This window comes from Aptenodytes forsteri, unplaced genomic scaffold (genome assembly GCF_000699145.1).
Source record: "Aptenodytes forsteri isolate BGI_AS27 unplaced genomic scaffold, ASM69914v1 Scaffold297, whole genome shotgun sequence".
Lineage (NCBI taxonomy): Eukaryota > Metazoa > Chordata > Aves > Sphenisciformes > Spheniscidae > Aptenodytes > Aptenodytes forsteri.
In genome coordinates this window covers 795,086-815,477 of record NW_008796167.1, presented here as the reverse complement: position 1 = coordinate 815,477, position 20,392 = coordinate 795,086, and the positions used below count along the sequence as shown (strand labels likewise).

At 41.1% G+C, this 20,392-nt stretch overlaps 1 protein-coding gene across 1 annotated transcript in view; it reads left to right on the top strand.

The window, feature by feature from the left end:
- GCN1 (GCN1, eIF2 alpha kinase activator homolog) overlaps window positions 1–19,983 on the top strand; it is a 42,369-nt gene extending 22,386 nt beyond the window's left edge. The window contains exons 32-58 of the mRNA XM_009287544.1: window positions 703–868; window positions 1,846–2,040; window positions 2,231–2,477; window positions 3,122–3,243; window positions 3,552–3,666; window positions 4,134–4,313; window positions 4,582–4,802; window positions 5,550–5,618; window positions 5,768–5,906; window positions 6,014–6,210; window positions 6,560–6,702; window positions 7,481–7,598; window positions 7,771–7,986; window positions 8,326–8,490; window positions 8,909–9,070; window positions 9,524–9,616; window positions 9,973–10,116; window positions 11,096–11,365; window positions 11,654–11,767; window positions 12,290–12,520; window positions 13,146–13,339; window positions 13,995–14,109; window positions 15,263–15,359; window positions 16,352–16,500; window positions 17,109–17,213; window positions 18,431–18,649; window positions 19,255–19,983. Of these exons, the coding sequence (XP_009285819.1) occupies window positions 703–868; window positions 1,846–2,040; window positions 2,231–2,477; window positions 3,122–3,243; window positions 3,552–3,666; window positions 4,134–4,313; window positions 4,582–4,802; window positions 5,550–5,618; window positions 5,768–5,906; window positions 6,014–6,210; window positions 6,560–6,702; window positions 7,481–7,598; window positions 7,771–7,986; window positions 8,326–8,490; window positions 8,909–9,070; window positions 9,524–9,616; window positions 9,973–10,116; window positions 11,096–11,365; window positions 11,654–11,767; window positions 12,290–12,520; window positions 13,146–13,339; window positions 13,995–14,109; window positions 15,263–15,359; window positions 16,352–16,500; window positions 17,109–17,213; window positions 18,431–18,649; window positions 19,255–19,380 (4,312 nt within the window). The 3' untranslated portion in view covers window positions 19,381–19,983. The remainder of the gene's footprint in view (window positions 1–702; window positions 869–1,845; window positions 2,041–2,230; window positions 2,478–3,121; window positions 3,244–3,551; window positions 3,667–4,133; window positions 4,314–4,581; window positions 4,803–5,549; window positions 5,619–5,767; window positions 5,907–6,013; window positions 6,211–6,559; window positions 6,703–7,480; window positions 7,599–7,770; window positions 7,987–8,325; window positions 8,491–8,908; window positions 9,071–9,523; window positions 9,617–9,972; window positions 10,117–11,095; window positions 11,366–11,653; window positions 11,768–12,289; window positions 12,521–13,145; window positions 13,340–13,994; window positions 14,110–15,262; window positions 15,360–16,351; window positions 16,501–17,108; window positions 17,214–18,430; window positions 18,650–19,254) is intronic.
- Window positions 19,984–20,392: the final 409 nt, after the last annotated feature.

Below are 20,392 nucleotides of genomic sequence, written 5' to 3'. Positions count from 1 at the left end.
AGGGAACGTTAAAGGAACAAAATATGTGCAGTTGTATCGACTCGCTGGTTTCATGCGTCCTCCTGGTAGAGAATATTTGTGCCCCTCAAGCAGGCTGGGCAGGCCAAACTGAAATGCTCTCAGTTCCATCAAAATATTGGATGCTATCTTCTCTAGATCCTGCTGATATGAACAGAGTCTTTCCCTCTTAGACTGTCTGATTTTTGTCTTATCTTACTGTATTCCCACCTCTGTATGCGCAATTGATTGTTTCAAGAGCAGCAGTGCGAGCCTTAATGAACTGGACAAATTCCAGTTTGGATAATTACTTTTTGTCTACCTGTATGTCCTATACAGGTTTAATTGGAGATCATCTTGTTCGCTACCTGGCTTAAGCTAATCTGTTCTTTAGTACTGATGTACCTTGTTGTAAAGCTGCTGTACTTCAGCAGTAGAGGAGGTGATCCTGATGTCTGTCTTTGTTGGCCCAAGTATCTGTAATGCTTAATTGGAATAAAAGTCATTATATGGCTGAAGGATTGTCCTTTTAGGAACCTGCAGCATGGGGTTATGTAATGAAATGCATGTAGGTTGGAACTCTGAAGCTCTTTGGTTTTGTAATGGTTCTCTCTCAATTTCTGTAATGTATTACTGATAGCAAATGTGAACCTCAAGCAAATTCTGTAAAAAGTTAGTAAGCTCACAAGCTCACCATCTTTACAGGTGTGGCATAGCTTTGGCCCTCAACAAGCTCTCACAGCATCTGGACAGTTCTCAGGTGAAGCCCCTCTTCCAGTTTTTTGTACCGGATGCCCTGAACGATCGCAGTCCTGAAGTCAGGAAGTGCATGTTAGATGCAGCTCTTTCAACGCTCAACACTCACGGCAAAGTAAGTCTGAACGTTTCTCTCTCTAGTAGTGGAAAAAGATGGAATGAAAATGTAGATACTGTGTTGGAGCCCATAGTTTGGTTTGGTTTTTTTTTTAATTTTTTGTATTTCTTAGAGGTTGCTGTTACTTGTAACAGCTGAAAACTTTCATGCAGTAGGAATTTTTGTGTGTTTGGAGTCGTTCTGTTAGTGACTAGTGTTGACTAAGTGCAGTTCTTCCCTGTCATTGCTATAAAAAAGAAATAGCTCTGAATCAACTGGAGTTAAAATGGTATAAAACTAGAGTAATAAAAGTAAAATCAGACCACAGATCTTTTAATCCTGGGAAGGTGAGAATTCCTTTTCAGGCCTCATGCAAAGCAAAACATGAAAGCTTGCTTTCATTGGCTTAATTAAACTGAAAAGAACTGAAGTCATTCAGAGAATTGAGGACCATCCTTCTTCTCACTGCTAGCCCTTCCCCAGCAGTGTTAGATGGGGGAGGTGTGCAGGGTGTAAACTGCTCAGCTTCTGATTTTCTCATATGTGCCAGTCACCTCTTCTGGACAGCCCTCTGCATTCCTGTTAAGCCCAAGACAATTGGAGTATTTTCATATTACTCATTCTTTCCTTCTTAGAAAAGCCATGTGAAGTTTGTTTTATGTTTCTGTTCTCCCTTTGCAAATGGAGCAAGCAAAAGAGCAGGCACTGATGTTTAGGCTAGCAGTCTTGCCTAGTAGCTTGCATTGCTTCTGGCAGAACATCACGCTGGCAGGTTTGGGGGATCTAATTTTTAAGAGCTAACTTCTCTCTAGCAGGAAATATTTGTTGCCTGTTGGGATGGCACAAGGTTTTATGTGATGTGACGCATTAAATGAACTGTAAATACAGTGTGATTGTTCAGTTGTTTGGCTCAGAGAAGAACAAACAAGTCCACTGAGCATAGCAAATCTCATTGAGTGGACTCTAGTGGCAAGTTCTGTGGTTTTGTTTTTCAGGACAATGTTAACTCTCTCTTGCCAGTGTTTGAAGAATTCCTGAAAAATGCTCCTAATGATGCCAGTTATGATGCTGTCAGGCAGAGCGTGGTCATTCTGATGGGTTCACTGGCAAAACACCTGGACAAGAGTGACCCTAAAGTGAAACCAATTGTTGGCAAACTGATAGCAGCCTTGTCCACACCATCTCAGCAGGTAGGTGCCTTCCTGGAGGAATTCTCAGGTTCCACGCAGAGGCAGGTTAACATTACGATACTTTTAGGGATGTCAGAGAGATGAAAAATGGCTCTGGTGACAGAAGGCTGTCATTGTGGGTGCAGTCTATGGGGAAGTTACATTGGTGATGAGTATTTTGTGATCTGATAGCTAGTGGATTGTTTTACAGGTTCAGGAGTCAGTGGCAAGCTGTTTACCTCCTCTGGTGCCTGCAATTAAGGAGGATGCAGGAGGAATGATACAGAAGCTAATGCAGCTGCTTTTAGAGTCTGATAAGTACGCTGAGCGCAAAGGTGCAGCTTATGGGCTGGCAGGCCTGGTGAAAGGCCTTGGCATCCTCTCTCTCAAGCAGCAGGAGATGATGACCACACTGACCGATGCTATCCAGGACAAGAAGAACTTCCGTCGGCGTGAGGGTAAGGGACAAAAGCTTTTCCCTCCCAAATACTTCAAATTTCTCTTGCATCTACTACCACTGTGGTCAGATCAAATGATACCTGAACCCTGTGCTTGGTTTATCTACATTTACTTTACTAAAGTTTGCAGAGAAAGAAATGGAGAGTGTCTGTCATGAGGCCAGTGATTGTGTCTAGTGTGCTAAAATTGCTCTCTTTGCATTGCGGTGGAGGAAGGGTTTCTGGTCCTAGACAACGTGCTTGTGCCCCTCTCTCCCGTTTTCAAAGGCAGGTGTTGCTAGGTGGGCTCCTGCTTCCTGAGCAGGAAGAGAGCTGTACATACTCCACTCCAGCTGGTCCAGAGGGGCTCTCACAGCCTACTTGTTCCTTTTGCTGCTGGATGTTTCCTGTTCTTATTTCTGCTTACCTAAGCTAGGACTCGGAGGACTGTTACATGTTTTTAATGCTACTGGGCTTCTTGTCCTTTCCAAGACCAGAAATCCCCACTACAGCACTAGCCACAAGTGCAAGAAGGCAAGAGACTTTCAGCTGTGAGATTTGAGTGCTTTTGGAGAAAATCTACAGATATTTGGCAAATCGTATCTTCTCTTTCCATCCCCTTTAAATGAAGTTGTATTTTCCTCTGACTGCCCTTGTTTCTTTAGGGGCTCTGTTTGCCTTCGAGATGCTCTGCAGCATGCTTGGAAAGCTCTTTGAGCCCTATGTGGTTCATGTGCTACCTCACTTGCTGCTTTGTTTTGGAGATGGGAATCAGTACGTGCGAGAGGTAAGATGCTTTAAATTTCTGAGAACAGAGTGTTAAGAGAAAACCGAAATGGAATGGATATGAATACTGTTTGTAACTAGGCAAACTGAGAAGGTGGATCTATCCCTTGAGATACCACTAATACAATCTGATCGTCTTAATAACTGAAAGCATCTTATTTCATTGGCCATTAATTGAGAGCTACTTGGCTAGCTGCATCATTGTACTTAGACACTATTTTACGTGAAGGCTTTGTTCCCATTGAGTCTCTGAGGAAGGAGAAAACATGCGTTGTGACACAGCTTGTAAATATTCTCTTCTCCGTGGAGGCTGCAGATGACTGTGCCAAGGCCGTGATGAGCAACTTGAGTACTCATGGAGTGAAGCTGGTTTTGCCATCACTTCTTGCAGCACTAGAAGAGGAATCTTGGAGAACCAAAGCTGGTATGGACCAATATCTGACTGACATGGTTGAGAGTAACCCACGATTCCCTTTGCTGTCATTCCCCTTGTTTATTCCTTCATCCCTACAGATGGCCGTGATAGTTCATTGTCTCATAAGGGATTGTGGAACTTACAGCTTTTGAGATACAAATGAGTTCCCTGACACATTTGAGCAACATTTTTCCCCCAGCAGATTCGAGGGACACTTTTCAGCCCCTATCTCTCTAGAAGTACTACAGAAGCTGGAAGTTTCCTCCCCTCTTCTTTTCCCTGGTACAAAAAAAAAAAAAGTTTTTAGTGTCTTTAAGCGGCATAGAGTGGTTTAATGCATTTCAGCCATTCTGTGTGTTCTCCAGCTGGTAGATTTGAGTTTGAGGTAAATGTGATCATCTTCTCATATCTCTTCTTAATGCTCTGTATTTTTTTGTTTTCTTCTTTTTCTTTCTTTTTGTGTACTTCATGCACAGGATCAGTGGAACTGCTGGGGGCTATGGCGTACTGTGCTCCCAAACAGCTCTCTTCCTGCTTACCCAATATTGTGCCAAAACTTACTGAAGTGCTCACAGATTCTCATGTGAAGGTGCAGAATGCAGGTCAGCAAGCTCTCAGGCAGATTGGGTCTGTCATCAGGAATCCAGAGATCCTGGGTAAGAACTGTCTGCATCTCTAGTGTCCTGACATGGCCGTGGTTTATAATAGCAAGGTCTGCTATGACAGCAGCTGTCTGCTTCAAGACTTTTTGCATGCTCCTGTCCATTTTGTCAGCTAATGTTAATAGGGTTTCCTCTGTCCCTGTGCTGCTAGTTGCTTTAGGAGGGTCTAAAACATCCCCTGAGAGAACACCACCTCACCCTGACATGCATTTTTGTTTTATGTACAAATAAAGTCTTTTCTCTTCTTTTCAAAAATGTTCAGCAATCGCTCCAGTTCTGTTGGATGCTCTCACTGACCCCTCCAGGAAGACCCAGAAGTGTCTGCAGACTCTACTGGATACCAAATTTGTCCATTTCATTGATGCGCCATCCTTAGCACTGATCATGCCAATTGTTCAGAGAGCTTTTCAAGATCGTTCCACAGACACCAGGAAAATGGCTGCCCAGATCATTGGGAACATGTACTCCCTGACTGATCAGAAGGTACGGTGCTGAAAAAGCTCTCTAACTGTGTGCTGTATTTACTGTGTAGGCGGTAACAGAGCAAGCACTAGAATTTATTTGGTTTTGGGATTTTGCTGTTAAGGTAGACAATATTAGAATCCACACAGCTTCTTTAATTAAATGTATGTAAATGAACAGATAACGGCTATAAAGACAGTGAAAATTCTCAGGTGCTTAAGACTGTCAGCTTTGTACTTTGGACATCTAGTTATTGCCAGATTTATCCCTGCAAAAAGGTCTTGTAATTTTTACCATATGTCGTGGTATATGGACACCATGTAAGAAATGCCTTAAACAAACAAGCAAAACCAGTACCAGTGAAACACAGATCAGCTGCTTATAAATGGATCCAGGGTTTGTTTGAAAAGTATTTGTAGAACCTCACTGTAGGCTAAAGATCTGTGTTTAATTTTTGTGCTGATAATCTCTACCTTTAAACCTTGTGTAAATGTTAGCAGTGTTGGATTTTCCTTAAATACTAAGTGCTGGGTTGTGAGTGAGCATCAAAAAGGCTTTGAGTGATCTGCACGGAACTAGTGTTGTTTCTTGGACTTGCAGAACAATTCATTGTGCTTATTTGGAGGATTGTGAAAGCAACTGATTAAACTCTCAGGATGTTAAGGATGATTGCTAATAATAAGGGGCTGAATGCCCTTTACATGAAGGTGACTTATGTTTCTTTCTCATTTTGAATCTAGTTCTTACTCTTCGGGCTCTTTGTTTCAGGATCTGGCTCCTTACCTGCCCAGTGTGACTCCTGGACTGAAGGCATCTCTGTTGGATCCTGTACCTGAAGTAAGTCTTCTGTGCAAATACAGTTTGTCTTTCAGTGTGTTAGGTTAGACTTTGTCCTAATCTTCTGTAGATCTGTAATCAGTCTGACACATCGGTCTTAGTAACTTTGACTGGATATTTTGCAAATCTCTGTTCCTCTTGTCTGTTAGGTGCGTACAGTGTCTGCAAAGGCACTGGGAGCCATGGTGAAGGGTATGGGAGAATCATGCTTTGAGGATTTGTTGCCGTGGCTGATGGAGACATTGACATACGAGCAGAGCTCAGTGGATCGATCTGGTGCTGCTCAAGGTGGGGACAACTGTGTCTGAATACTGAGTTCAGACTTTCTCCTATTAAATCAGATTAGCTTGTTCTTTCTTGTGTTCATCAGCTCTGTTCCCTGCTTTTTTTCCCAGGTCTGGCTGAAGTTATGGCTGGTTTGGGGGTAGAAAAGCTGGAGAAACTTATGCCAGAGATTGTAGCTACTGCCAGTAAAGTGGATATTGCTCCACATGTACGAGATGGTTATATCATGATGTTCAACTACCTGCCAATAACCTTTGGAGACAAGTTCACTCCCTATGTTGGTCCCATCATTCCTTGTATCCTTAAGGTATGTAGCAGAGGCCTGAAGACTTTTGTTTATTGGAGAATAAAAAGAAGCCTCCAGAGTAGTTTAAGCATCATTTCCAGTAACTGAGACATGCAGAGACTTGTCCAGCATTGCTGGACTATATAAAATATAAAAGAATTGAAATTATAAATTATTTCTTCTTCCAAGTTATTTGCTTACTGTCTTTTGTTTGTACTCACCAGTAATTTCTTGAAATCACCTTTGTGCATTCACAACTCTATATTCACGGCTGAGAGAGAAAACACTGTTTTGTTTTCCTCCTGTTGGTCTTGTATATTGTGCTGAAAAAACCCCCAGTTTTCACAGACACTTTTCTGTCCCTGTTCAGGCACTGGCAGACGAGAATGAGTTTGTGCGGGACACTGCCCTGCGCGCTGGCCAGAGAATCATAAGTATGTATGCTGAGACTGCCATTGCACTTCTCCTGCCACAGCTTGAGGATGGCCTCTTTGATGACTTGTGGAGGATAAGGTAAGGGATAACCATCTTATTCACAGACATTTCTTTTCCATGGTTGAAAAACTGGTGTGATTTAGACTCTTATGTTGCTGCTCAAGCAAATGCAGAGGCCTCCTGGGAAGTAAAAGCAACTGTCTCTTTTTGCTTGTTGATTTGAATATGATGCCTTATAGCACCGAGTCTGAGAAGCCCTGCCAGCCGCGGATCAGGTTTCCTGGTACCTGCAAAGCATTCCTACTAGATTATTAATTCTGGTAGTGACTCTGAAAAGCACTTCCAAGGCAGTTGATGTGGCAATATTTAGCCCTCAAATATTGGTTTTCATTTTTCAAAATGCTGAGTAAGTTCTTGTTCTCCTGTGTATGGAAATGTGCAGTGGAGTGCTCACAGCTAATAGCAATTGCTCAAAAATTAGTTGTACTAAAAGGCTTGTGTCAGCCGAGTGCCGATGAGTGCACTTATCCCAGGTAAATGTCTTTTGGGTTGAAACAGATACTGGCAATGTCTTGTTCCTTTCTAGAGCCCAGGCTATTCCCTGATTCATTGCTTTGATACGGGAAGTCTCTCAGCCCCTTCCAGTTTGGAATTAATTCCTTCCCTTTCTCTTTAGCATGCTTTTTCTCAGTCATGTAGGCAGACTGATCTTACATATCAGCCCACGCAGCGTTTCAGTGCTGACCTAGCTCTTTGCCTTGCAATTTGCTCACATCTGTATTTGACATACTGTCATATTTGGACAGGTACCACCTGCATACCCTGTTTGTAACACTTGACTTGCTTCTGTTGCCAGGTTTAGCTCAGTTCAGCTCCTTGGAGATCTTCTATTCCATATCTCGGGAGTCACTGGAAAAATGACCACAGAAACTGCCTCAGAGGATGACAACTTTGGAACAGCCCAGTCAAACAAGGTAAAGCTGTTCTTGTCTGTTGTGCCTTTTTTTTTTTTTTTTGTTTTTTTTTTTGTTTTGTTTAAATCAGCATGGAAAGCCTGCTAGAAACACGTATTGAATAATCACGTATTTTCTCCTTTTTATAAGTTTCGGGACTGGATAATACAATTTTGTTTCTGTTTCTTTTCAGGCTATTATTAATGCTCTTGGTGTGGAGAGGAGGAACAGGGTGCTGGCAGGGCTGTACATGGGCCGCTCTGACACCCAGCTGGTAGTGCGTCAAGCCTCCTTACATGTCTGGAAGATTGTAGTCTCAAACACTCCTCGCACGCTGCGTGAAATTTTGCCAACCCTCTTTGGGCTTCTGCTGAAATTCTTGGCCAGTACTTGTGCAGATAAGCGAACGGTGAGAAATTGAATAATGCCTTCCTGTTACTGCAGGTGACCATATAAACTAATTCCTGAAGAACACAGGATAATTCTTTTCTGTAAGTCACTCCAAAGCTGTCATTAATTTAACTCTTCTGGGCATGAGTATGTCTGAGTTCTCTCTTTGCTGAAGGCAACTGTGATGACAGGAAAACTAGTTTTCTATGGTTACTTATAATAGTAGTGTTTCCATTCCTACTACTCTGTCTATACTGTGAACAATAGCTTGTGGTCAAAAGTTAACATCTGCTCACAGTTCACCTTCTTAAGTTTTATAAAATGGGAAAATAGTTAATGAATAAATTTTTGGGGACAGGTTGCAGCACGGACATTAGGAGACCTTGTCCGAAAGTTAGGAGAGAAGATCCTTCCTGAAATCATTCCTATTCTGGAAGACGGACTGAGGTCAGACAAGAGTGACGAGAGGCAAGGAGTCTGCATTGGGTTGAGTGAGATAATGAAATCTACCAGCAGGGATGCGGTAAGTTATGTGTGGAAGGTGAAATCCCCAGTTCCCTAGATATTTATGTTACGATGCAGGTATTGCAGTTGAGACAGAACAATACAGCTAGTGCTGGACTTGTTTTATGGACTGAATTCAGGGCTTATAACTAACATGAGTTGCTGTTCAGGCAAATGTATGCATTTGTATCTGTTGGTAAATTTAAAACATTGCACAGTTCTGACTTTTATGAGATATAATAATAGAAATCATCCACTAGGTAGCCTTAGAGCACTGCAAATATTTGTGTTGATTAATCCTGGTTTTCTTCCAACATATTTCAAGCAAACAGCAATTTAGTTCCAGTTGTGCAAATTCTGCGTTCTTAGCTACTTTACTGAGATGCATGTGTCTGTTATGCTTTAGATATTCTGTAATTTCATCTCTACATCTTTAGGTACTGCTTTTCTCTGAGTCCCTAGTTCCTACAGTGAGAAAAGCGCTGTGTGACCCTCTGGAAGAAGTCCGAGAGGCTGCAGCCAAAACATTTGAACAGTTGCACTCAACAATTGGGCATCAAGCTCTTGAAGATATCCTACCATTTTTGCTGAAGCAGCTGGTAAGCATTGCTCAACATTAGTCAACAACTTGATTAATGATGTTGTGGGACAGGTTTTGAATAATTAGCTTAAAGGAGAAGCAGGATTGTAGTGGCAGACCTTCCAGGGAATGGCAGCTCTATTTTGTCTCCTCCACGGAGTCATCCTAGCCATCGGTAGGGAAGGTCTTGTGGCTAAAGCATAGGCCTAAGAATTGCTGTATCTGGCTCTGCTAGGGACTTGCCATCGTCATTTGCTTAGGTTGTTTGGCCACCATTCCTGATACGGAAAATCTTTCTGATGTGACAGAAGAGCTTGGTTTGGGTTTTTGCTATGTAATATGAGAGCATTTTTGGATAGAAGGACTTGTGTGTTGGTTTTATGATCACATGGTAAATTGTCATTTGAAATAGGGTTTAGCTTGGTGTGTCACAAATCATCTCTCAGGTTTGTAACTTTCTCTTTCCCTGTAGGATAATGAAGAGACCTCTGACTTCGCTGTGGATGGTCTTAAACAAGTTATGGCTGTCAAGAGCCGTGTGGTGCTGCCTTATTTGGTGCCAAAGGTACAATAGGAAACAAATTTTAAACTTCAGAACTGTGCTTTTTCCTCTGCTTGCTGCCAGTTTTCTTTGGACTGATATGCCAAAAGGAAGAGCCTAGTTTGAAATTTTCTTCTGATTTTATGCTCAACACATTGTCATTTGGGTTGTGATGCATTTATACTTAGAAATTTTTCATGTTGTAGATGAGATTCCTTCTGAAAAAACTTTATGCTTGTCTCATTTTTTTGTTTGTTGGGTTTTTTTAGCTGACTACTCCCCCTGTGAACACCCGTGTGCTAGCTTTCCTCTCATCAGTGGCAGGGCGCGCTGTAAAACTTTATGCTTGTCTCATTTTTTTGTTTGTTGGGTTTTTTTAGCTGACTACTCCCCCTGTGAACACCCGTGTGCTAGCTTTCCTCTCATCAGTGGCAGGGGACGCTCTGACACGACACTTGAGCGTCATCCTGCCTGCTATGATGTCTGCGCTGAAAGAGAAGCTGGGGACCAGTGAAGAGCAATTGGCAAGTAGCATGGCTCAGCTCTTTGTTATGACAGGTTGCCTTGAAGGTAGAGCTTCGGGTTTACTTCCCAGCACAGAATCTGTGTTCTCTATGTTCACAGATTGCATGTTTTAATTCAGTCCATTAGCTTCTTCAGGATGAGTCTTTTTGTCTGGTGGCATATTGTGAGTTGAAAAACGTATGCTTTCCAAATCTATTTGTATCTATATAAAAGTCTCTTTGGCCTGCAACAAGATACAATTCTCAGTTTACTTATTCTTGGAGAACTGCCAGAGTGTCTAGTTAACTTTGTATTTATTCTTGGTATAGAAGACAGAGAGATTAAAGGGCTGAAGGGAGGAAATCTCCTATTTTGCATGCAGCATTCCTTCTGTACTGCTTCCCGAAACATCTGGTATTTGGACTCCAGAGAACATCCTGGAGTTGTGATTGCGAATAGACATGTAGACAAGTTAGTGAATTAGGAATGTGAGTGTCAGAGTCCTGTTGTCTGTGTGCTGTAGGTGCCCATTAGCTCAGCTTCTAACCCCAAGTCTGCCTGGAGATCTCTAATGTACCCACAGATGTGCTTGTAATTAGTATTACGATGCACAGCATTCAACTACCTAAATAAAAAAAAATGTTATGTGACAAGACCTACGGTCTCTGAGGGGGTGAGTAAGATGGGGAGACCAAGCTACTCTAATTTTTGTAAATTAGCCCTTCTACGGCTGGAGAGCAACCTGTGCAGCAGTCAGTTCAGCAGAGTTTGGTCACTTGTTAAATTTTGAGAGCTGGTTATATACCTATCTCTGCTCCAGGACTGAATTGAGCCTTTAATGGTGATGTGACCAGCTATTTAATGAGAAACGAATAGCAAGCGGGATATGTTGTAGTATTTCTCTAAGACATAATGCTGTGGATAACATGGGGAAACCTGGGGCTAAATCTGGCTTTGTTCTATTTGAGTATTAACATAAAGTTAATCTGGACTCTTTAGGAGATGGCAAACTGCCAGTCTGTAATCCTGTCTGTGGAAGATGACGCTGGACAAAGAATTATAACTGAAGATTTACTAGAAGCTACCCGCAGCCCTGAGCTGGGGATGAGGCAGGCAGCAGCTGTCATTCTGAATATCTACTGCTCCAAGACAAAAGCAGACTATACTGGTCATCTCAAGAGCTTGGTTTCAGGCTTGATACGTCTATTTAATGATACCAACCCTGTAGTTCTGAATGAAAGCTGGGATGCACTTAATTCCATCACCAAGGTGAGAGGCAGCTTAAAAAGGTTGCAGTGGTATGCCTGGCAAGGAGAAAATGGGGATAGCTGGTAAAATACTGCCTAAATTGAACCTTCTGTTTTGATTGTAAACTACATTTACATTTGCAAATGCTGCAAAGATTTGAGAGTTGTAAGATGAGCTTTGACTTCAGCTTTGTGAGCGAGGAGGCGGGAAACGGGAAACGGGTCTTCTCTTGACGCACCTGAGAAGAATTCACAAAGAATAGCTGGTTGCCATGTTGCCTCATCTTTGTCTTACCCCTCCCTCCTGCAGAAATTAGATGCTGGGAACCAGCTTGCTCTCATTGAGGACCTGCACAAGGATATCCGGATTGTAGGGAATGAGGCCAAAGGCGAGCATGTGCCGGGATTCTGTATTCCTAAGAAGGTAAAGGATCAGAATGAGTGTGGATTCATCACAGCCACAATACCCCACCTTTTGGGGGAACTGATTGATATGACTTTACAGCTATTAAAACCAGTGACTACTGGGACATTCCAAACCTGTATCTTGGAGAGACTTTTCGTAGGTTACTGCTGCTCTTGAGTTACCCTACAGAAGACTCCTCTTGTAGCAAGGTCTTTGACAATTCTGTTATGCATGTAAGTCATGGTCGCTGGCTTCTTTTTGTGGGGGAGTAAAGCTGGACTTCTGTGCCAAATTTCTCTGGTTTAAAAATTCCCTGAGCCGCCACCACTTTTCTCATAGCAACTGGCTTAGTAAGGCGTAGATGCATGAAATCAAACCAAATAAAAGTAGCTCTGTAAATGTGGAAGCAGGCAGCTGAAGGTCAACAGGAAATTGAGAGAAACTCTTCAAGTTTGTGCATCTGGTGTATAATGAGCAAAAATAAGATACATATTTTTTGCATCTTAGCTTCTAAGCTTTCTTATCCGATTTTCATGACAGGGAGTGACTTCCATACTCCTGGTGCTGCGGGAAGGTGTTTTAACTGGTAATCCAGAGCAGAAGGAGGAGGCAGCAAAGGCCTTAGGGCTGGTTATTAAGCTGACTTCTGCTGAAGCTCTTAAACCATCTGTGGTGAGCATTACTGGGCCACTTATTCGGATCTTGGGAGATCGATTCAGCTGGAATGTCAAGGTGGCTCTGCTTGAAACATTAAGCCTTCTTTTAGCTAAGGTAAGATTCACAGTAATTGACTGTGGTTTGTGAACATTTTCCATGGTAACCTTCAGAAATACCTGTTGCTGTTCATGTAAATACAGTTAGGATGTCTGCTCGTGTAGATTTGATATTTAGGAATGGCACTGTAACTGGATGGTATTCTTCCAGCAGCTTCTGGCCTACCAAAAAAGCCCCCAATGCTTGAATCACTGGGCTTCTTAGAAATATTGGTAAATGCTGATCCCACTTTCAAGTGTTTAAAAACTATCATGTAATTAACCTCTCTTGTGTCCACCATTTTTGTCAATTGTTAAGTGCAAAGATGATCATATTTGAACTGAGCTGAGCTTTTATTTAGTGCTCTCTATACAGAAGGCTGTTCATGATAGCGTAAAATTTTTCAGCAACGTTACCCTTGTATTTCAGTATGCGGAAAATAAGATTAGGTTTGAAAAGGTTAAGTTTTGTGGTAAAGTATTGTTTCATGTTTTTCCTATTTTAGTAGTGTGTTAGATCTGAGTAAGAGCTATTTGTGATAACTAACTGCTATAGAAGAGGTCATGCTGTTTTCGGGCTTTGATTTCCAGCCACTGTTTCAGACTTGACTGCACCACTTTCCCTTCTTCCATCTCTGGTATAGGTTGAGATTGCCCTGAAACCGTTTTTGCCCCAGTTGCAAACAACCTTCACCAAAGCTCTACAAGACTCAAACCGTGCTGTTCGCCTTAAAGCTGCTGATGCTCTCGGGAAACTCATTGTCATCCATGTAAAAGTGGATCCTCTCTTTACGGAGCTACTGAATGGAATTCGTTCCAGTGATGACTCTGCCATCAGGTAAGCCGTAGGTGGTATCTCAGCCCTTCCTGCTTATTACGGATGAAAGAAAAGGGCTAGGATGAACAAACAAAACTATTACAGCTATTTGTGTAGAATTTTTTTTTTCTCCCCTTAATTCTGAGAGTAAGATTTACATTAGTGAAAGCAGTTGACTGTTAATCAAGGGTTCTAAAACAAAGAATGTGGATGATAGCTTCCTGGGTCAGAAGCTAAGCTGTGACAGTCTATCAGGGGAAGCACTGCTTGGTATCTGCCCAGTTCCCTCTCCCACACACCCCGCCAGCAACCCACTGCAGCCCACTCTCAGATACAAGACTGTAGCAATTATTGGTCTGACCTGAAGTCATGCAGCTGTTCTTGTATCCTAAGTGCACAGATCCCTAAGACATTAACTTCCTGATTTGAGAATTTTTTTATTGTTTGAATAATCAGAAAATATTTATGTTATAAAAGACAGACACAAGTACACAAACGTGGAAGTATTCTCTAGCATGGAGTTTTCAGCAGTGCAGAGAGAGTATCAGTCTCCTAAACTGTGAGGCATATTACTGTAATTGCTGTGGAAGAAACTGTTACAGGTATCCAGAGCTGAATTTTTTCTTTAGGGTGAGGGGAGAGGCAATGCCTGACTGTATGTTGTGATCACTTCTAGGGACACAATGCTGCAAGCTCTACGGTTCGTAACACGAGGAGCTGGTGCAAAAGTTGATGCTGCAATTAGGAAGAATATCAGCACGGTGCTTCTAGGGATGCTGGGACATGATGAGGTACTGCTTCAGCCAGCTGCAAAGGATCCCTGCTGTAGACAGTTTTATTCTTAAATTTTTCTAACAAATATTTTCTAAAATAACTTCCAGGAGAAATTACTAATGATAGAGTGGAAAACTTACATAAAGAAGCATGTGATTGGGTATTACTCACTAAACTGAATATGGTCTGTAAAATCAATCTTGTTGGAGCCTTGTAGTGTGTTAGTGGAGAGTCAGGTGCAAGAATTACAGATCCCTAGCCAATCACTGGTAACTCTGAAAATCTGTGAGTTTAATGTTTCCTTAGCAACTGTATATGTGGGTTTGACCTGAAGCTCCTCACCAACATGTCTGAGGCAGCTCTGAAGTCAGATTTGCTTTTTATCTTGGAGAAAACCTGCAGTACCTTCACTATATGCCCATACGTGTGTTTGTAGGCTCTCGGGTGGGGTTGATTGTTTAGGGTGAGAAATCTTTCCGATAATGGCAGATTTTTCTCCAACAAACAAGAAGCTCTCCAGGTTTAATATAGGGTCTTGTTTATATGGCAGATAGCAACGGTTTCATCTGTGAGATTAAAATTAATCATCTAGCAATTTCTTCCTTATGTTTTAATCTGTGCAACATAGACATGCAACTGTTGGCATGCTAGAAATAGAAGAATTGAAAATTCCCACTGGATAGTAAGTTTCAGGGTGGAGAGGAGTAGTGATGGGATGGTCACATAAGCAATCCAAAACAACAAAAGCCTGAAGATTTAAATTAAAAGTAATATGAGTTTATCACAGAGATAAGCTCATCTAGAGATGTCTAGAAATAATGCTTACTTTCTAGACTGTGAATCTGAACTTAACTCTTAACACGCCTTTTTAAAACATTCACTTTCATCTTTATGACTTTTCCATTTAACAAATAAGAATTTATATAAGGTCTGTAATTCTTCAGTCTCTCCTGGCTTTTTTGACTGTGGATTTGGCTTTAAGTTCCATTATGTGCAAGAAACCTTGTGACAGAAATCCACAGGTAGTAGGAGTGAAATACTACTACTACTATTTATTTCCTCCTTCTCTTTTTATTTCATATCATCTTCTGTCACTTGCTTGTCTTGCTCCTTATCTCTGATGCATATTGAGCTCAACGGGTGTTACTCTTCCCTTCCTTTCCTCGTTAGGATGCCACCCGCATGGCCTCAGCTGGCTGCTTAGCAGAACTGTGTGCATTTCTGTCAGAAGAGGAGCTCAGTACTGTTCTCCACCAGCACTTGCTGGGTAAGTGAAGCTGTTTACTGTGACTGGAACTGAATCTGAAAAGCAGGGGAAGATACCTTCTTGGCCCTTGGTTCGGGAAAACTTTGTGACTAATTATTTGGGTTCCTCCTCTTTATCTTAAACCTGAATCTCTACCCTAGATTTTACTGTTATTTTCTTTGCTCGTGGCTGTTCATTTGAACACCCTGGTACATAGCTGAGCACAGGGTGGTGCTTGTAATTTGGGGTTACCAATCCTTTTTTTCTAGATTTGTTTTCAAATTTGGGGTTACCAATCCTTTTTTTCTGGATTTGTTTTCAGATGAGTCGATGGAAGTACCAGCATGGCTGAGGAATTGCTAGTGCTAACACAGAGAGTATGGGACGTGACAGGATGTTCAGGCAGGGTGGATGGGAGGGGCCATTCCACCTTTTTTGATGACACCGTGATCTTAGATTGGCTTAGGCTAATTGCAGACCACATCACATCTGATGGCTTCAGATGCTTTTGGAGAATTAACTAATTTGCCTCTAAGTTAGACAAAGGCATGAGTTTTGTAGGAACTCATAGTGGTTGGGAGTGCTATGGGATTACTCTCCTCTATGGAATTAAAAAGGGAATCTGTTAGCTGGTTTCAAATTACAGATTACTTTTATAATTTTATTAGAGGGTCAAAGCTTGTGTAATTCCGATACCAAGCTCCTTCAAGCACTGTGATACGGGCCTGTGATACATGTGACTGAGACCATCAGAAATAACTGGGTTGAACAATATGGAGTCACTTGTTTGTGTCTGGTTTCCGCATCTGCCCAGGTGTTCCTGTCTGGTAGAGGTGGAGTGTTTTAGCACTGTTTGTATGGCTTTTTGGGAGGAGTGGAGGAAGCAAGGGCATTGTTTTAGATGCTGCTTATTTCATTTTATGGAAGCGCATTGACAAATGGACAAAAGCTTTCTTGGATGAGGAGGAATGGATAGGGGGAGCCTTGCTATTGTTCTCTTCTTTCATTTGCAGCAGATGTCTCTGGCATTGACTGGATGGTGAGACACGGACGAAGCCTGGCTCTCTCCGTGGCTGTAAATGTTGCTCCTAGCAGGCTGTGTTCCCCCAAATACAACAGCAGCGTTCAGGAGATGATCCTCAGCAATGCCACTGCTGATAGGGTAAGTGCTACATGAGAGTGGGCGACTTCTGTTGCAAGCGCTTGTTGGGAGTAGTTTTAAAAGGTATGCAGGTTCTCTGTGTCACCAAACAGAACAAAAATCCCCAAGTGCAATCTGAAGATTCTCCCTTGACTAGATGCACTTTTATCGTAAATTACACAACTGTTCTGATTCTTTGAGTTCTGATCTCCGTGGAGATGAAGATTAAATAATCTTCAACTGCAGAGTAGCTTTCATTGGGAGTAAATTACGCTTCTGTTTCCCTATTAAAGTTCTTATTCACGGGCCAGGTTTACAAGAAGTGCAACTATTTCATTTTAGGAGGAAGATTTTAAATCTAGGGTTGAATGAATAATTTGGTGTAGGGAACCTGGGGGCTCTGTGGGGCCTGCCACCTTGTTCCATGTGGCTCATAGTCAAACGTAAGATTTTTTCATCATATTACCCAATAACATTAACCCAATGTTTTCCTGTTTTGCATGCTATAGTTTTTTGAAAGATCTGTTTAGCCTTCCACAGAAGCTCACCAGTCCATGACACCATGAGCCTAGTTGTAAAGGCTGTTGAACACTGCTGTAATAATACCAATTTTTGTCTTTATGTTGAAGATTCCCATTGCAGTTAGTGGCATCAGAGGGATGGGCTTTCTTATGAAATACCACATGGAAGGAGGAGGGAACCTGCCTCCAAAACTTTCCAACCTCTTTATAAAGGTAAGACTTTTTATGAGAACTACCTGGCGTGGTTCTCCTGTGATCTGAATCTCTGTTTGAGCTAACTCATGGGTGGTTTTCTCTATCAAATTCCTGTATGGTAACCCAGAATGAAAACTAAAAGCTTGGTTGCCTTATCTTGGGAAGCTCTAAATCCCCTGATGCTTGGACATCTACGTGTGTCTTTGTGGCAAAGTACAGAATAACTTTATCGGACTGCTTTGCAGTTGTGAATACAATAGCGCTATCTCTGCTGTAATACGGAAATTTGACTTTTGATCTTTCTGTGGTAAACTTCAGTTTTGATTCTTATGAATTATTTTTTCCTTTGCAGTAACAAACAGCTGGCAGAGAAGAGTGGGGGGAAGTTATCAGTTTTTTTAAGGAAAGATAGAGGAAGATAGAGTGAGAGGGGTGGTGCTGGAGCAGGAGAGCAGCTTCTTGTTTTGTCTGTCATCTTTACTGTAATTAAAATGTGTTCCATTTTAAGGTTTTACATTTCTTTTCAATTTACTTGAAAAACTACAAAACATGCAAGTTGACATGATGCAGGCCATCGTTCTTCAGACTTTTTGTTTGAAATCCTACATTCATGTATTAATTTGTATCATAGTATTGTATTAAAATATAAAATACGTATCACAGTTGTCACAATACCTTTATCACAGTATTAATAATGCAGTTCACATTCAGATGTTAGCTTTCATGTTTTCAGTGTGTTGAGATTAAATAAAAAATACAAAGCTCTATTTTTTTTTTCATTTTAAAATGAAATCCACTGTTGAAATGCACCTTTTATTCCAACCAGAGATTGACTTGGCTGTTGCTGCTGATTGAGTGTATTTTACAGAGGTGCTGACACTATCAGCTTTTGCTGCACTTAGTGGTCATTGTCATTTCCTGAGACAGTTGAGAGAAACTTGTGACCCTGTTGTCAACCACATTTTTAGAAGTTTTCTTTTAAAAAGGTGTCTTGTTTTCAAGGTTTGATCTTTTCTTACTGTTACATAGTTTAGTCAAACTGGTTGGTACCAAGTTGGTCTCTTGTGTACCTGAGAGTTGAAAACTGTTTGCTTTTCTTGTTATAGTTTTTTAAACTTATATTAGTATAAGTATAAATTTATATTATTTATAAGTACTTAGAAAAAAGATAAACTACTGCTTTAAATGCCTGTCCTTAGTATATCTGAATTTAAGTCCATCTTTGTCTCTTTCAGTGTCTCCAGAACTCATCCAGTGACATAAAGTTAGTTGCAGAAAAGATGATCTGGTGGGCAAATAAAAACCATCTTCCCTCACTGGATCCTCAGACAATTAAACCAATTCTCAAAGCACTTCTGGACAACACAAAGGACAAAAACACCAGCGTAAGAGCCTACAGCGACCAAGCTATTGTCAATCTTCTGAAGATGAGAGCGGGTGAAGAAGTGCTTGAGGTACGAGACAGAAGAAAATGTAATCATTGGTGGAAGGCTGTATCACATTGCTCTGCGTATGGCTAGGTGTTGTGCCTGGAGCCTCAGAATGTGCTGGCAGTCTCTTATGAAATAGATGGAGTGGGACATTTCTATTTGCATTTAAGCCTTCATCAGTATTCTCATGCTAAGCCTTGAAGAAATAAGCAATACTGGTACTGTACAACCTTACAGCGTAGTATTAATAAAGTATTTAACATACCTTCCACGTTTAACATATTAGCCTTGCTTTCAAAATGCCTTAAGCCTTTACCGTGCTGTAGTTACCTTAGCTAGGGCTGCTAGTTTATTGCTTTTGTCACTTGTATAATCCTACTGCAGCATTAGTGGTGCTAGAGAGAGTATTTTAGGATGGACTACTTTGTACATCTGTTTCCAGACCTCTTTTCTAAGTCTTAGCTGCTTCTGGATAGTTCCCATGTCTGGAGTCATAAAAGCAAATGAAGGATTTTGGTACGTTTCAAAGATTTTAGATAAATACAGCTTGTAAGGCACTTCCATTTCTTCTTACTTTGAATGGTATGTCATAAGGAATTGGTATAATTGGTGTTGTCTTCCTTCCACAGTCAGTTTCGAAGATTCTAGATGCTGCCAGCTTGGAGCTTCTCAATGAAAGCTGCAGGAGATCTCTGAAGAAGCTGGCTTGCCAGGCTGACTCTGATGAACAGATAGATGACACTATACTGACGTGATAATAAAACTCCAGAAGACAAGAAAACACTGAACCAGCCGCTGCATCAGCATTTCAACTCAAACACCTACTTTAAATGTTTTCATTTTTGAAAATGTTAATTCTGATGGGATTTCATGAAAAGGACTCCCAGAGAGTATTTTAGTATCAAATATACCAGAATAGCCTTAATTAGACCCACATTAGCTGAAAATTGAAAATTTGGTCCCCTTTTTGAAACAGATAATGCGCAAGAAACAGATATACTAATCAATACTGGTACATTGTGGCCAATTGTGAGATGTGGCTAGAGCACATCAGGCTTAAACTCTGGTGACACCTATTTCCTTTCCAGGGTCTGTGCAAAAACTCCAGTACTGGAAGTATTGTTGGTCTTTTCCACGGACCCTGTGAAGCAGGAATAGAACTCGGTGAAAGTTAAAGCGTATTGTTTTTGTGTACTGCTAACTTGCTGCTTGTGACGGTTCTGAAGACTGAAAATCCCTGTAAAACAAAGTATTTAAAATAGCCTTAGAAATCACAAATGCGAAAGGGGGATTAAATGCAGTCTGTTTAAAGAAGGAACATTTAATAAAGGCTCTGACTTTGATCCTTCTGGTGTAAACTGTTCTTTCACAAATTAATTTGTCAACAAACTTAAAATGTGATTTACTGTTTGGACCTGCTTTTTCTAGGACATACAGTTTGTAGAGTGGGTAGCGCTATAATCTATAAAAACCTTCTGCAAAACTGAGGCAAGCTAAGGTTTAAAACCAAGCCAGAACTGACATTTAATGAAATTTGTAAGAAATTACTCCTATTAATTTCCAAAGTATTTTTGACTACAGACAGCTTTTTAGTTATTCAACTTGCAAAAAGTCCTCTATTTTTATGTCTTCAAAGGCTTCACAAGATACTTGGCACTTCCAACATAGAGATTTTTTTTTGTGTGTCAATGAGTTGTACTGCTCCAAGAAAGCAGTATTTTATTTTACCTGGCCACATATACCTCTTTTTTAAAAAAACTATTTTAA